The sequence below is a fragment of the Urocampus carinirostris genome, chromosome 3 (genome assembly GCF_059441175.1).
Source record: "Urocampus carinirostris isolate Australia breed hairy pipefish chromosome 3, RoL_Ucar_1.0, whole genome shotgun sequence".
NCBI lineage: Eukaryota > Metazoa > Chordata > Actinopteri > Syngnathiformes > Syngnathidae > Urocampus > Urocampus carinirostris.
This window is the reverse complement of record NC_142351.1, coordinates 10,567,403-10,584,976: the sequence shown is the minus strand read 5'-3', so window position 1 is coordinate 10,584,976 and position 17,574 is coordinate 10,567,403. Positions and strand designations below refer to the sequence as shown.

Genomic DNA, 17,574 nt, shown 5'->3' with positions numbered 1-17,574 from the left:
GTAATGTACTACTCTCCGGTCTCTCGAAGTCTATCAAAAGCCTGCAGCGAGTACAAAATGCTGCAGCGAGGCTTTAAACTAGGACAAGAAGGTTTCACCACATTGATTTTAGCTAACCTGCACGGGCTCCATGTCAGTTCAAAGGGAAATTGTGTAATATTTAGTGCCTCTTAGTGGTACAAAAACTTTCAATCAGTATAAAAAAACAAAATGCATGAGCTACCTATCATCAGGGTTGGCATATTTGGTATTGGAGTAATGCAAAAGTAATTGAAGTAATCAAGTTAAAGTAACCCTACCCAACCCTGCCTATCATACCAATGTTAATAAAAATCATAGGTTGAGAAATTTGCATTTCTTTTACATAGTGGAATATTTATATAATTTGCATTTTGTCCTGTATACATGTGTACAAGAATGACAAAGTAAAGTACATCTATCTATCTCTAGAAGTCGTTGCCATGTTTGTCTGGCATCTTGCTGCTATAATGTGCTCCTGACACTGGTTTTCATTTACATTAGACAATGCAGTGCCATTTAGTGGTCAAATATTACACAGTGGGGCTGTAAGGTTTTGTTGGTCTTGTTCAAAATTTTGCATGGACTTACCCCCTCATAGCTGTGTACAGGGCTGGGTAGTGTTACTTTAACTGGATTACTTTCAATTACTTTTGGATTACTCCAATACCAAATATGCTAATAAAAGACAAAAGAAACTAAATATGAATAAAATGAACGAGTGAATTCTCTGTCTGTGTTCCCTGTGACTGGCTGGCAACCAGTTTGGGGTGTCCCCTCTGCCTACTGCCCGAAGTTAGCCTGAATTGGCTCCACCACCCTCCGCAACTCTACTGAGGATTATCGGTGCAAATAATGGATAGATGGATGGCCCCTTATATCTTTCTAATTTAATTTCCCCCTGTGTTCCTGCGTGGAGCCTTTGCTCAGAAAAAGCGGTCTTCTTGTGATCCCAAGAGCCAAGAAGAAATCTTTCTGTGACCATTTTTAACTTTTCAATTCTTCAATCGATAGAAGTACCTACCCACCTATGAAATGCACCAGATAGCACTTTAAGCTCATTAAAATAGTGGTCTGGAGAATTTTCAAAATAAAACATCACAAAATATCATTCCAATTATTCATTTTGACATGTCTTCATGACCAAACAAAGTCAACATCTAACATAACAAAAAAAGGAAATCATGAACTCTTAAAAAAAAATCAACATTTGCACAGTATAAAAGATAAAATGTATGCACTTAAAATAACTCACACCAAACAAACAAACAACAACCAAAATAAATTGTGCACACTATAAAAAGGTAAACATTGCACACTTAAAAAAATCCACGTACTTTTAAGGTTGTAAACATGACATGTCTGCAATTAGTGTCATATAAAATTTAGTATGTGCTACTGCAGCATGTACATCAGTGCAAGAAAGGTATTCAAGTATAAATACAAACCCACCATTCCTGCTAACTTATTAACACTTCTGCTACAAATATTTATTACACTTATACTAAAATTTCACTTGTTAACTTACATAAATAAAAAGTGTTACATCTTATCGATAATGCAGTTTTGGGGTTGGACACTATTAGACATTTTTAGCTAGTTACAGCATTGGTTATTTCCAGGGTTGGGTAAAGTTACTTTAACTGGATTACTTTCAATTACTTTTGGATTACTCCAATACCAAATATGCCAATGAAAGACAAAAGAAACTAAATATGAATAAAATTACAAAATTTTGTGCAGGCTTGGGGAGTAACGGAATACATGGAACGGCAAAAATGATGTTGGCAAGCTGTTTGGATTTATTTTCATTTTGTTTCTGTCGCATTTTGTGTTAGTTTTGCCGGAGATCAAAGCCAGGAGAGAAAGCTTACCACGTGTTGTGAGTCATCATTTTATTCATATTTAGTTTCTTTTGTCTTTTATTAGCATATTTGGTATTGGAGTCATCCAAAAGTCATTGAAAGTAATCCAGTTAAAGTAACCCTACCCAACCCTGGTTATTTCTTTGTGCCATTGCTAACTTTTTTCATACGGCGTGAAGGTCGCAAACGCCGCTTTGATGGAGGTTTGTTTACATTCAGTCCACTTGTAGATGCACCTTCTTCGTCTTTTACTTGTAATCCTTTTTGACATGCCATGTATTGTAATTTGTGATAATTTTCAAGGTGCTTGTACGAATGACTTTTGCTTCCTCTGGACCTAGCGACTATGCGAAAGCAAATTCTGCAATAGGCATTTTCTTCTGTTCCACGTCCGCTTCGTCAAAACCAAACTAGCTCCAAACAAGTGATGATAAATATTTAACACGGGGCGGGGACAGGCAAAGAGACGGGGTAAAGAGAAACAAAGATCTCCTCTCGTAGCACTTCACTGTGACTTTGGAGGGAGACAAGCAAAGGGCTTGCTATGTTCAAAATATTGGCAGCGGACAGCACAAAGCCAAATGAATTGAGCCATCACTTAAAGACATTACCACCCAATCTGATTTGAAATAAAATGCGCTGAAAGGCGTAGATCTGGCATGGACGGAGGTTGACGTGTTACCCTAAATAACGAGCAATCGCGCACTGCCCGCACATTCTCAGCGCACAAGGAAATCTAGCCAGCTCACAAAATTGAGGGCTCATGATTGCTAATTAAGAAGCGAATTAAGTCAAAGTTACAGTGCATGAAGGTAAAAATACATGGGTTCCACTGACGCTGTGTTCTAAATGCGGTATTTTGAAGTCAAGGTCCAAGTAGAACGAAGTTGAGTAAAGTTAGTAGAGTTTTTTGAGAACCGGCTTCTTCAGCTCGCTCACTAAAAGGAACCGGCTCTTTCGGGTCCTAAACGGCTCTTCAGGTTGTTTTTGCTTCTTTAATCCAGACATGACCAAATATTATGTAAAATTATGCACAAAATGACAAAGGAAGGGGGGAATAGAACAAAAACGAAAAAAATACCAAAATGAAAAAGTAGTGAAAAGCCGGGAAAAAAAGAAACAAAAGGAAGAGAAAAAAAGAAGGAAAAAATGAGAAAAAAACAAAAGGAAAAAAGTAAATAGAGAACAAAAAGAAAAAAGTAACAGCTAGGAAAAAATAAACACAATGAGATTTTTTTAAAGGAATTAAAAAAAAGTAGAAAAAAACAGGGAAAAAGAAGAAAAGGTTTGTGTTGCATTCAAATAATTTCCAATTATATCAAGTGAATCTTGTTGCCAACATTGTACTTCCACTAAAAAATGTGATTAAGTACAGAAAAGAATTGAGAAGCCCTATAATAAAAGGAGTTTGAGATCTCTTCCCCTTTAAAAACATCTCATTGTGGTTTGCTGATTTTGCTACACTGTTATTTGTTAATGATACTGTAAAGGAAAACGATAAGAGGATAAACATACTTTCACTACATTTATGTACAAAATCACAACAGTGTCCTCTCTGGTAAACAACATCAATACATTTTCAAGAGTCTGGGATTTTCTTTAACACAGCTTGAAGACTCTTTTTGAGGAACGTCTCATTTTGCATGACGCAACCAGCCATCGATTGCTTGAGTGAAGCATTCACCTGGAATTGAAAATATAGATACTTGTTAAGAAAAATCGAATTTGTATATGCTTAATCAACGCTTTGGATATTTTTTTTTAACTCACAAGGTTGCAATATTTTGTGAGGACAGTCAATGTCATTTTTGCAAAGTTGACAGATTTTCTAAAAGAAGGGGCCTGGTACACCAGCTTCTCGATCAATTGTGTGAAGAGTTCTTCATTCATTTCTGGCTGCTCAAAGAGAAACAAAGCTTACATTGCCGTTAAAAAGTTTGGGGTTAACCAGACAATTTTGTGTTTTCCATGAAAAAGTCACACTTTTGTGGCAAATTTGGATGGTGTATAGAATGTCTAAAATAACATCCGCCCGGGGGCGTGCATCTTTTTTGTCGGGCGTACAACTTACAAAACGTATCTGCCCGGGTTGCCGACAACTTTTTCAAGAAAAAAAAACCCCATTAAAAAAATAAAATAAAAAAAACACGATATCAAACGTTTGCTTTATTCATATTTCGAAATCTTCGTTCGGTTTGGAAATTTCGGTTGGTTTAGCAATTTGCATACTCGGCAGCCAATCAGAAGCCTACATCGAATAACTGTGTTTCCGGACTCTCCCGAGTGTTATCAGGTCGTGCATTTGCATATCATTTTCCAAAGTAGACGCACTGAGAACACAAGAAAAATGGAGAAGTGGTTAGGAATCAAGCCAAAACCTCAGCCTCAGAAGAAATATTCAAAAGAAGCTAACAAAAGTTATGACGCTACAAAAACGTAAACGTACATTAAAAGCATCGTGGAAAGAGGAGTTCACGTAACTTGTAGCAGACAACGCAACGCAAACATCGCATGAATGAAGATGAGTAAATACAGGTATATACTGTTGGCAGATACACGTACATACATATGATAATATAATATGTATAATTAATATGATGGCAGATGGAAAACAGCAATGTCATATACATGCAATGAATGCTAGAAGTAGATTGATAATAAACTAAATCTTAAAGTGTTGTTCTGTTATATAATTCTGATTATCAATCCTCAATACTTTGCAACAATGTTTTTTTTTTCTTTTTTGCGATTAGTTGTCTTCTTGCATTTCAAGTTGTGAAAAATGGGGCAGGCAACTTTATGGCTGGGCAGGCAAATTTTCAGAGTTTAACCTTATAAAATCGCCTCACCTTTTAGGAGCACCACACATGTTTTTAAGCTAATGTTATCAGGAAAACGGATGAAAAACTAGTTCAGGTCTGTGTGAACCTACTGCTTGTAATGCAGAATGCTTTACCAAAGTTAGCCACTTTACACTTTTATTCATCAAATGAGTTTTAAGATGTCCATGTTCTTTTCCACATATTCTCTTCCTTTGGATGCCCAGGTACGGCTTTTTCTTTGCCCACTCTGCCTTCCATCCTGCACAAACCTGTGTTACGTCATTAACCACGAACCATCTCCGTGATCAGTGCTCATAATAAACTCGCATTTCATTTCGTTAATATCCTCTTTACCTTATCACTGTATTTTTATGTTGAATTACTATTGAAATGTGTGTTTAGTATTCAGGAAGATGTATTTTATGGCTATTCATGATTAGCTTGGATGCTTTTTGGGAGGCAAAAACGAATGACAGTAATCACTCGTTTGTTTGCCGGACGTTTAGGGTCCTAAAACGTCAGGAGATAGTCAAAACCCGTGAAGTAAATACCTTTATTTACTCATTAAATATTTAAGAACATACCCAATTTACAGGCTCAAGTATTTGTAGAACACATAAATGTACTGTACTTTATAAAGATATTTATTTTACAAATACCGTCTGTACCCTGAATTAAAAAAAAATATTTTGCCATTTTATTGCACACTCTATTGATTATGGACACAATCCACTTCACTTTACATACTTTGTCGCCATCATGCGGATATTATTGAAAACTGCATTTACACTTCCGGTCGGCAATCCAAAAAGGCCATCTTGGACAAAAAAATGCATGGAGCTGCAAAAAATTAAAGGCCTTATATAAGATTTATTAGAAAGGAAACACATTATCAATCTATGGTTGGTGGGTGGATCCCTTAACCACTAAATCTGTAGGGGCATCATTCCGTGGGGTGTGTTCTGGGCAAGTACAGACTGTTTTGTCCTACAGAAACCATACATTTTTCTATTATCAAACATTAAAAAAGCACCTGGGAGCCACTACGGAGTGCCAAAGACCAGCATGTTACTCAAAGCGTATTTCTCTGCCTTTTAGGCCCGGCTGCAGGTGCTTTTTTTCAATAAAGAACGTTTTGTTGACATGAGAACCTTCAGAGAAACTTAAAAATGAAAAAGATTTGCGCATACATAATGTAGCTTCTGTCAAACTGTTTTAGGTAGGTGTTACACTCAGACCACAACAGACAAGCAGAAAAGGGACGGGGGAACTGTTTAGCCAATCAGAATGCAGAACAAAATGCACGATGGTAGTGAAACCGTGGTAAGTACAGTATTTTCCGCACTATAAGGCGCACTGGGTTATAGGGCGCACCCCCCAAAAATAGTTTTGGGTCCTATATTTTGCATACATAAGGCGCACCGGATTAGTCAGATAGTTCAGTCCAACTTATTACCCCCTTAACATTCCGAAAGCTTGCAAAGAAGCAAATACGTGTCTCAGACACGTACGGAAACAATGTCTGTATGATGTCACCAATCACTCAAATGCATCGTTCCAAATATCATTCGGAAGGTTAAAGTCTTGGGATTCAAGAAATGCCAAACATTTCTTAGTTTCCATTTTATTTTTTGCTGGCAACTGTGTGGACAGCAAAGTAAGAATTTTTTTGTGCAGGGAAACGGGGTTCTTTACTGTGCACATGACAATAAACACTTTGAATTGAATTCAGTTTAAAAATAGACTCATCACAGAAACATCAAGATCGTTCTAAAACAAGATACCGGGAAAATATAAAGCCGCATAGCTCACCTAAGTTCTCTTGCAGCCATCACATTCAATAATGATACGTAACCATGGTCTTCTTACAACCGTGAGTGTAGTAAATCCAGGAGAGTAAAATATTTACAAATACAAAATAGTAAAAAATGTTTTTTCTATGCCGTAGTGCAACCCAACGTGTGATTCACATTCATCTTTTTCGGCCAATTGCAGGCTTTGTTTCGCCCCTTTAGCCTATGCGAGCCTGTAAATGATAAAAAGGATCCGCCCCCTTTATCTCAGAATAACTTTAGCCAATAGTGACTGATTCAAATGATGATTGACACATTGGTTGGGAAATGAAACGCCGGTATATAAATCCCAGCATACACCGCGGACTACTTCGCCTTCGGAGGAAAATCTAGTCGGCGGCTGCATGCCTTAGTTGCAAGACTTTGCGACTTAATATTGATCATATATAAGCGCACTGTATTATAAGGCGCATGGTCAGCTTTTGAAAAAAATAAAGGCTTTTAGGTGCACCTTATAGTGCGGAAAATACGGTAAATCGCGATACAGCAAGGAATTACTGTAATTGGTCGTCAAATATATCACATTGGGAAAATTCACACAACCTTGAAACAAATTAAGCTTGTAGGAAGAGGTACCACTGTATGTCAAACGGTAATGTGACATTGATTGTACAATATAAAGTCTACCGACCTTGGCTCCCAGCAAACAGTTTATGATGAAAGGCAGTGTGTCATTCCACAAGGTTTTTTTCAGTGTCATCCTAGAAAGTCACAAAACTCGAGTAAGAACCAAATGCAAAATAAAGTGTTGAAATGTATTGTCATACTGGAGTACGAGCAGCCTGTAGTGAGAATCCAGACACCCCTCTATCAGCTTGTTCAGGAGGTCAGCTTGTGGGCTTCCTATAATGAAAAACGGCTCATATTAAAGAATGCTTCCAGATTCACGCCAGTTGTCTTCTCCTTTTAATCATGAGCAGATGTCCTCACCTAAATGATCTTGTTTTAAGAGTGGTTCAATTAGAGCATGACACACAGCTCTGGTATAGCAACTGCAGAGTGACATCACAGCACTTACAAGGCATCTGGATGCAGGCTCCGAGAGGGAAAGCACCTAAAGTCAAGTCAAGTTTATTTGTATAGCCCTTAACCACAAAGAGTCTCAAAGGGCTGCACAGACCACAGACTATTATTACACCATCCCCTGATCTAAAACCGACATGAGGGCAAGGAAAAACTCCAAAACCTCAGCATAAGGAAAATGAAGAAACCTTGAGAAGGGGCCGGGCATGAACAAATATTTTCATTAATTTATTTTACAGGAAATAAAACAAAATTCCTATTCATGGGTCTTATAAAGCGAGTGAGCAAAAAATGTGCATTTTTATTAGCTAACTAAGAAATTATTACTATTCTTATCTTCCTGCATTTTAGCAAGCTGTCTAGCTGGCTTTTTACAATTTCTGCATGCTATCTAGCTAACATTTTAACTTTTTTTGCTTGTTATCAAGCTAAATTTGGCATCCCCTTTAGCTAGCCACCTACCTTTGTTTTTAGCATCTGGTTATTTAGATTTATTTTTACCTTTTAAGCTAGCTGTCTAGCTCCCTTTTCATTTTTACCTGTTGACATTTCTAGCTAACCATCAAGCTACCCTTTTTAGCTATTTAGCAGGCCATCTAGCTAAGATTCCATTTTATGAATGTTTATCAAACTGGGTCCCTTACGCCAATGAGGAACAAAAAGTAGCTTGATGCTTGAAAAAGGTTGGAGACCCCTGATCTATTCACAGGCTGGCCGAATCACTAAAATATTGTATTTTTTGGTTTGAACAATTTTATTGATACTTTTAACAGCAATTAAACACATTCACAATTCCATTATATCATATTCTAACAATATGAGGTTTGAACAATTTTTATCGACACTTTAAGACACTTGTTTGTGGACTCTGCCCGCAGGAGTCAATCTTAATTGACTAGCGCAGCATTACAAATATCCAAGAGTACTGTTTAATGGAGATTTTTTTTAAATTTCAAACTACTTAACCCACCTTTAAACACTTTTAAAAAGATTTTTTTTAAAAATTTCTACAGTACTTTTCGACTTTCCTCTTGGTCGCGACGGTAAGGAGCAATGATCCTTCGCATGACAACTCCATACAGACTAATGCCAGCTGCTGTTAGTCATGTGGGAAGAACAAATGAAACGGCAAAGCGATGACACCAGAGCAGGCGTGCCGGGTCATTTTAGGCGGACTTGATTTCTTTTTCTTCATTTAATGCGTGGTCTATCGAGTCAAATTGCCGGGAAACATGGCAGCAATTTCAAGCATTGATAAGCATTCCACCTAAAATTCAAGCACTTTTTAAACCTTCGAAACGGAACAAAAAAATGCAAGCATTTTCGAGGGTTTCAAGCACCCGTACAAACCTTGTGCACATAAACGTACTGAATGACTCAAAGTGAGCAATGACTCATGCGGTACATACCCTCTGCAGCAGCAGACTTTTGATGAAGGTCGTTGCTGTACTCAAGCTGAGGTGTGGTGAGAGAGACGATATGCTGCTGCACAGCACAGGCAACGCTTGCTCTGCTAACTCGGATAAACTCAACTGGCAACACAGGACTTCCACCTATTTACAAAAAAAAGTAGAAAGTTAAATTTTTCCGAGTTGAGGACATTACTGTGGTGCTTCTTTCCACCGCATGGCCCTGTGAGAGGTCACCCGGCATCCACCCGGAAGAAGAAATCTGGCTTCTACTTCCTGGTTTGTGTGTATACACACTGCACTGTATCTCTAGCACGCTAAGAACTTTGACGTTGTTATTGTCTAATATCTCGTGCCTCCATTCGATATGGTTGGTGTAAAGAAAAGAAGAGGTGAGCCGTTTCTTTTAAAATCAAAGTGGAATAAGAAAGTTTGATGCGGTTGAGAAAATGGTTGGATCGCTTTTTTTTTGGTCCACTTTTTACCACGGAGGAGGAAGTCGCTTAACTCTTGAAGCTCAAAAGTAAGTTAAACTTAACTGTAGTTATCTTTATAGTCAAGTCATGTTTATTTGTGAAGCCCTTAATCACAAGGAGTCTCAAATGGCTTAACAGACCACAGAATGTCAGTATGTTTTTCAGTACTATGCTTTATCATTCAGCCTGCTTTGTAACGTTATGGAGCATATTATGTTATTAAACGTTTATTTTTCAGTTTCAAAACAATACAGGTTACTTATAGAAGCCTTGTAAGTAGGGCAGCGTCTGTAGGCAAAAACTGTCTTTGTGAAAGTGGAAAAGGTGAGCTTTTAAAACCTAAACTTGATCCCAAGCTAATATGTGCCAACTTTGCGTTTAAAATGATATGTCTGGTACATACTTGAGTGGCAGTGCAGTCATTCAGCACTTGAAATGCATCAACCAGGAGCTGGTCATTCTGTAAGGTTATAAGACAGTCAAATCAAACAGTCTGTGAAAACAGAAGAAATTCAAAGGCTCTTTACACACCTCTGATGTTTGACGCCGTAGCAATTCCTTGATTTGAAGAACAGACCCCTGGATGAATATAGAATAGACAACTAATGTTTGCCAACAGGAACTGCTATTTAATGCAAGTATAACATAGACAGAGTCTAATGATCACTTTTCACCATAATGTAAGCGATCGACTGAAATGCAATCATACTTACTTTTAAGTGTTCGGGGAGAGGATGCAGGGAGTTTTCTTGTTCAAGCACAACCGTAGTCAACTCATCGGCCATCTAAGAACCAATGACACAGGTATGTTGAAATGGCTAATTGAATGAAAAATAATAACTGGGCATGGGGTGACAAAGCTGCTGATTCACTGTCAATTGCTTAAAGCAAAAATGACATTTATACTTGAGATGACAATCATTTCATAACAAATAACCATAACCTTTTAAATACAAAAAGTGTCACAACAAAGGCACTTGGCTTTTATGGGGGATATTTGTGTTGCTAAATCATACAGTATATACGTCCTTCTGGGCTTTACAGGTTCACTTTAGAAATAAGGGGCGTATTGTTTAGGGCAGCCGTGTAAAATAAAGCATATAACCAAAAACTGATCAATATTGTGATGTAAAATAGTGCAATTGTGTAATCGCAAGACACTGCCCTTTCTACAAGCATAGTTCTATGATTGCGTTTTTACCCACTTTGTTATTTGAATGATGGAGCGTTTGGCCCACTAGAATAGTCACAGTTCAGGTTAACAGTGCCAGCCAATCAGAGGCAAGTTTAAATGGCCCTAGCCAATAATGACAAGGCAAAGCTTGCAAGTAACACGCTATGCCACACAGTGTCTGTGCGCTCAATTGTGATAGGCTGGTGTATGCCGTCAGTCAAACAGCATGGGCGGGTGCACAACTGGCCATCAAAACAAACAACAGAGCATTGCAATGTATTGCACCAGCTTAATTTTCACTAACTAAGGTGACATTTTACTTTCAACTTTCATTCAAACAATTGTGATGAAGTTGGAATATTTATTTACCTTAATATGTTCTGGTGGAGTATTGTCAGTGTTTTCACATGCTGACATCTTATGTGAAGCATCTTTGTCGAATTCCTCTGCAATCTGAAAACAAGTATGACACTATTGGCTGCCAAGAGTTATCCCATGTTTACAATCATTTGTGGTAGAGGTCAACCGATTATCGGGCGGGCCAATTACGGGCACCAATATTTGATAGATATCGCGATCTGCAATTTTATCTAATCGATAGGCGGACTGAATACATTCAAAACGGGGATATCTAGGCTCAGATGCAGCCGATCCTCTCTTTCCCCCAATCTTAACTTCTGAGTCTGACGCTACCTAAACTGCACCTTTTGATAAACGACCTGAAGGTGGAGTCAATGAAAAAGAAACAATAACTTTTGAGGGGTCACTTTAACACTTTAGTACCAAAAAAAAGCTAACCTTGCTCATGGCACAATTGGTCTTCTCTGCTGGCCTAAAATATCTGAATATTGAGACATTTAGGCCAGCAGAGAAGACTTCAAAGGCCCTTAAGCCCCCCCACTGTTTTTTTCCATTAACAAACGTAACAATGTCACATTATGTAACTCTATAGAGAGAATACATGGTTCAATCTACCAGCAACACAACTCTGATTACAACACCTCAGAATTCAATGAATGCACTGTTTTACTATATACAGGTTACAATAATGAAAACAAAATCTAATTTGACAACACACAAAATTCAGATATATTAGCACTTGTCATAACATTAGTTGGTGAATCAGGCATGTGTGTTTGTGATTGAGAGAGAGCATCAAAAGCACGCTAAAGTGGAAGGCTGAGTGATTAGCTGTTACCATAACATTAGTTTGTCAATCTGGGTCTAAAATAGGAGTGCCCACACTTTTCAATTAGGGAGGTCAGTTGAAATGTTGTTGCACTTTTTGTTTTAAGTTAATTTAAGTCAAGTTGGGTGTATAGAAATTGTATTCATTGTAAAAAGATCAAGGACCTTTTTTTCAATTTGAGTTGCTGCTAAGCCTGATTTTATTAGTTAGTCTTTGGTTTAAGTCAAAGATTTGTCATGTTAGTTTTGTTGATTTCTAATCTATTTACGATAAAAAGTTTCCGAGAGCTATTTAAGTTTTACATGAATTTATAACAAATAGTTTTTGTTGCTTTTTGCATTATTAAAAAATGTCTAGCAACAATTTTTAAGCTTTTACACCAAATGATTACGACTCCAAACATCAGTTATTGGCCTCCTCTGAATACTAATAGGTATAGGTAGGTAATGGGTAGGTGTCGGCCATTAAAAACCTACATCGCCGATCCTTAATTTGTAGAAACAACCCCGGTTGGATTATGACAGTAGATAAACACATCTAACTGTTGTCTATATTTACCTTCTCATGTAGAGCGACATGCTCATCAGTCTTCATTCGCTTCTTTTGCTGCTCAATTTCTTCATCCTTCTCACTGGAAAAATCATAAGACGCTTTCCTTTTTTTCTGAGTTCCCGTCACAGACAAAGAAGCAGCCTTTTCAGATAGAGGACCAGAGTTCCCACTCCATCCTCCAGTCGAGCCACCAAGTCGGTGTGACAGTTCAACAAGTCGCTGAGCGCACCCTGGGCTGTAAAGCGGCTCTTCGATAAGACAACCCATCTTCCTTTCCAGTTGCTTCTTCCATGCAGTAATCCATAAGTTTGAACAGGAATCCTGATCAAGGCATCGGAGTAGACGGAAGACAGCAGCTTTAGGGAGGCACTGTTGATTCAGGTAGATGAATTCCAGCAAATTTCGCTTGAATAGGGGTGGAAAGAGGCATACCAGGGGTTGACTGCATGTAGAAAGAAAATGGTTGTAATAAGCACCATTATCTCTGAAAGACTTGAACAAACTTTGACAAAAATGGGAGGCTGCGTCGTTGCCGTCATGGCCACTTCTAGTTAAATGTACATTTTCCCATGGTCCAAAGTTGCAATGTGTTTTACGGGTAGACCCAAGACATAAATACATCAAGTCAAGTCAAGTCATGTTTATTATTGACGCCCTTAATCACAAGTAGTCTCAAAAGGCTGCACAGACTACAGACTATTATTACACCATCCCCTGATCTAAAACCGACATGAGGGAAAATAATACACAGATATTGTCAACATAAAATATAGGTTATTCATAGCTTACTAGGTCAAACAACGGTTCAGAAAATTAATCTAAGAAAACTGAGTATGGTCCTGTTGCGCAATAAATGGTTACTACATAAATTGACATTAAAGAGGTCCGCATGACAAGAGCCTCAAGTGGCATGCAAGGGGTTAACCACTAGCACGCGTGCGCATGGCAAAGTAATGATTTTTTTTTTTAAATGCGCATTTTTACCTGAAATTTAGACATTTTCATAGCCCTGAGTTGTTCAGCAGCTTTACAGTAAGCGTGTGGCTGCGTGGTGCCTCGCAGAGGAGAGATCTGTGTTTTAAACCTCCCACAGAAACACCGCTGCGCGATAAATGAACAAATCACGACAGCTCCGAAAAAAATCTCATTCTTTTCAGCCAGCGTGGACAGGTGACTGGGGATTTGTCCAAAAAAATGACCGTGCTGTTTGTGCATTATGCCTCGAAAGCGTTGTACCTTGCACGTCAAGTGTTAAACGTCATTACGAGACGAAACATGAACATGAATTCAAGGACAAGTCTGAAAAGGCGGATACATTAAAACGCGCTGTGTCCAGGTACCGACTCCCCTGCAAAATCCTCCCCCCTCGCGTGAACGCGCATTCTGCTGCGCTTCCGACAAAAGCAATCGTATTCTATATAATAAGTTTATTAAAACAATAAAGCGAGCTAATTAAAACAACTAACTGATCATGGTCTACATAACACGTTTATATCGTATTCTATAAAATGCGTTTGTTACGGCGAATTCAAAAGTCACTAACACCGGAGACGAATCAATGTACGCTATATATATATATATATATATATATATATATATATATATATATATATATATATATACTGGACTGTCTCAGAAAATTAGAATATTGTGATAAAGTTCTTTACTTTCTGTAATGCAATTACAAAAACAAAAATGTCATACATTCTGGATTCATTACACATCAACTGAACTATTTCAAGCCTTTTATTATTTGAATATTGCTGAATTTGGCTTACAGCTTAAGAAAACTCAAAAATCCTATCTCAAAATATTAGAATATCATGAAAAAGTATACAAGTAGGCTATTCAACTAATCACCTGAATCATCTAATTAACTCGAAACACCTTGCGAGGTTTCCTGAGCCTTAAAAACACTCAGCTTGGTTCAGTAAACTAAATCACAAGTATGGGGAAGACTGCTGATCTGACTGCTGTCCAGAGGACCATCATTGATACCCTCCATCAGGAGGGTAAGACACAAAAAGACATTTCTCAAAGAGCAGGCTGTTCACAGAGTGCAGTTTCAAAGCATATCCACAAAAAGTCTGTTGGAAGGGAAAAATGTGGCCGGACCAACCAAGAGAGATGACCGCAGCCTTAACAAAATTGTGAAGAAGAGCCGCTTCCAGAATTTGGGGGAGCTTCAAAGACAGTGGGCTGAAGCTGGAGTCCAGGTATCAAAAGCCACAGTTCACAGACGTGTCCGGGAAATGGGCTACAATAGCCGTATTCCCATGGTCAAGCCACTTCTGAACTCAAGACAACGGAAGAAGCGTCTGACTTGGGCTATGGAGAAGAAGCACTGGACAGTTGCAGAGTGGTCCAAAGTCCTCTTTTCAGACGAAAGCAAGTTTTGCATTTCATTTGGAAGTCAAGGCGCCAGAGTCTGGAGAAAGGCTGGAGAGGAGCAAAATCCAAGTTGCTTGAAATCCAGTGTGAAGTTCCTACAGTCAGCAATGGTTTGGGGAGCCATGTCAGCTGCTGGTGTTGGTCCACTGTGTTTCATCAAGTCCAGAGTAAATGCAACTGTGTACCAAGAGATTTTAGAGCACTACATGCTTCCATCTGCTGAAAAGCTCTATGGAGATGAGTATTTCATTTTCCAGCATGATCTGGCACCTGCCCACAGTGCCAAAACCACCAGTAACTGGTGCACTGACCATGGCATCACTGTCCTTGATTGGCCTGCTAATTCCCCTGACCTGAACCCCATTGAGAATTTGTGGGGTATAGTTAAGAAGAAGATGAAAGACACCAGACCTACAAATGCAAATGAGCTGAAGGCCGTTATCGAAGCATCCTGGGCATCAATAACACCTCAGCAATGCCACAGGCTGATTGCCTCCATGCCACGCCGGATTGATGCAGTAATCCGTGCAAAAGGATTCCCAACCAAGTACTGAGTGCATCAATGGACATTTTCAAATGTTTGATTTAGTTTTGCTGTTATAAAATTATTTTTTTACTTGGTCTGAGGAAGTATTCTAATATTTTGAGATAGGATTTTTGAGTTTTTTTCAGCTGTAAGCCAAAATCAGCAATATTCAAATAATAAAAGGCTTGAAATAGTTCAGTTGATGTGTAATGAATCCAGAATGTATGACATTTTTGTTTTTTTAATTGCATTACAGAAAATAAAGAACTTTATCACAATATTCTAATTTTCTGAGACAGTCCAGTATATAACTAAATATCTTCATTTCAAAAAATTTAAATCTTATTAATGTGTTCACATTTTTAAACATTCCAAAGTTGGATTCAAGACATTTTAATGCCAATTAAGGCCTTATTTTTGGAATAATGAATTCAATGCCTTTTAAGCCTTTTCAAGGATCCGCGGGAACCCTGTCCGAGGTGTGTGAGTGAATTATTTTCCTGCAAGTCAAGTTAAGTCAGGTTTATTTGTATAGCCGTCAGAGAGTAGGGGTTGCCGTATCCTGGTGGTCTGCTTAAATTGTATTTTTCCGCGCATGCTTCTCTGAGCATTTGCTCAAAAAATCTTTACTAGTGATCCCTAGAGCCAAGAAGAAATCTGCACGTTCAAGACCATTCTCCATTCGGGCCCTGGTGCAGAGGAATTCTCTGCAAACTCAGTAGAGGTTTTTCAATATAGGCTAAAAACACACTTATATTCTATAGCTTTGTTTGTTAATGCCCTTGCAACACCCATTGCAGCCTAGTCATCCTGGAAGAGGGATGACATCAATGTTTTTTTTAATTATGTTTTTCCTTGCCCTTGAGTAGGTCTTAAATTAAGGGAAGGTGTCATGATAGAATGGACAGCTTTCAACTTTGCGCTGCTAGTGGGTACGACGACTGTGCTCGAAGATGCCTGTTTGCAATTGTTTTATGTTATACAAAATGCTGGTCTGCTATTGGTTTGTGTTAATGCATCATAAAAATGGTGATATGCTATTGGCTGAAATACCTACCACATTGAATTTCTCTCCATTCAGTCAGTTCAGAATCTTGTGTGCTTTGTTATGAATTTGTGAGTCGGTGACACAATATCCCTTGCTATAACGCAGTTTATTTTTCACACTTTCACAACTTAAGGGATTTGCATCGGGTTTTGCATTCTGATTGGCTAAATAGTCTCTTTGCTGATTATGATTTTACTTTAGAACAGTTCAGTAAAAAAAAAAGTTGATGAGGGCTTGACTGCTTTATGGGGTTTCATTTTGCCTTCACTAGGAGGAAATAATCGACTGGTTTATAGACAAAATGGATATGGGGAATCTCGGCTGTGTTTGATGGCATGCTCTGAAAATTGGACAAGACAATAAATTTGAAGGGTTCACCACTTCCAGAGTTATGTGGACACATTTTCTTCTAATTATTTGATTATGTGTCTGTTTTAAGTAAGTATATACGGTAATTTATAACTAGTTAATCTCAGAGTAACGCGCTACTTTGGCTGTCAGTAATTTAGCGGGTCACACAATTATTTCAGAACTGAAGTAACTAATTTCCTTTTTTCCAATAACGCGCTAAACTTTTCTTCTTTTAATTGAGTCTTCGTGTTTTGGGTATTTTTACAGAATGGAAATGTTTTGCTACTTACACGGTAAGTGGTTTGGAGCTTGTAAGCGGGCTAATGACTTCGTCTTGACAGAGTGCGTCAATAAAATCGGAAAGTGATATTTCCGTGTTGGCTCGCTGCTGCCGACTGAAGATAACTTGCGCTCTTCGGACACCATCCATTTCGGCAAGAAAAGACCGAGTTAAAAGCTTCCAAGGACTGCCAACGCGACTCAGCAATTGCCCAGCATTCATTTCCAAATCATGCGACGTAATGGAGCTAAACTACACACACTATAGTATAGTGGCTACAGTACTGTACTCAAAGATGGCGCCATCGTTGTCGCGCATGCGCAATCTGCATTAAAGTCCGCCACCTTGTGGACAGACTAGGACTGGGCAACTATTTGGAGTTGGGGGGGTTCCAAAATTCTGGCCAAGGGGTCTATCCTGGAGACCATGGGCGTAACCAGCCAATTTTTGGGGTCTTCGAGCACTCCCATACAGATTACATTTTTTAAATTCAGAATAAGCCTGAATATAATGAAAAATGCTATATTTGGAAAAATGAATACAAAAAAAGTGAACAACGCAGCTTCAGGTAACCCCACTGCCTTGAAATGGTGCAGT

At 38.4% G+C, this 17,574-nt stretch overlaps 1 protein-coding gene across 2 annotated transcripts; it reads right to left on the bottom strand.

Moving 5' to 3' along the window:
- Positions 1-3,395: 3,395 nt before the first annotated feature.
- Positions 3,396-17,302, bottom strand: fance (FA complementation group E). 2 transcript variants are annotated; one of them, XM_088330622.1, is made up of 12 exons: positions 16,988-17,302; positions 12,388-12,823; positions 11,010-11,093; positions 10,180-10,251; positions 9,998-10,045; positions 9,870-9,926; positions 8,991-9,134; positions 7,489-7,612; positions 7,326-7,401; positions 7,190-7,259; positions 3,654-3,779; positions 3,396-3,567 (listed from the first exon to the last, which is right to left on the bottom strand). In XM_088330622.1, the coding sequence occupies exons 1-12, from the start codon at positions 17,197-17,199 to the stop codon at positions 3,463-3,465; spliced, it is 1,554 nt and encodes a 517-aa protein (XP_088186748.1). In that variant the 5' UTR covers positions 17,200-17,302; the 3' UTR covers positions 3,396-3,462. The 2 variants fall into 2 exon arrangements, with proteins under 2 accessions (XP_088186748.1, XP_088186749.1); XM_088330623.1 differs by lacking the exon at positions 11,010-11,093.
- Between the last annotated feature and the right edge of the window lie 272 nt (positions 17,303-17,574).

Bases quoted from the DNA above. Each gene is read 5' to 3' on its own strand.
- fance (XM_088330622.1), bottom strand. From the start codon at position 17,199: ATGAATGCTGGGCAATTGCTGAGTCGCGTTGGCAGTCCTTGGAAGCTT. The intron at 7,260-7,325 runs GTATGACAATAC...GTGACTTTCTAG, and splicing joins TACAGGCTGCTCGTACTCCA to GATGACACTGAAAAAAACCT. The intron at 3,780-7,189 runs GTCGGTAGACTT...CTCTTTGAGCAG, and splicing joins ACTGTTTGCTGGGAGCCAAG to CCAGAAATGAATGAAGAACT.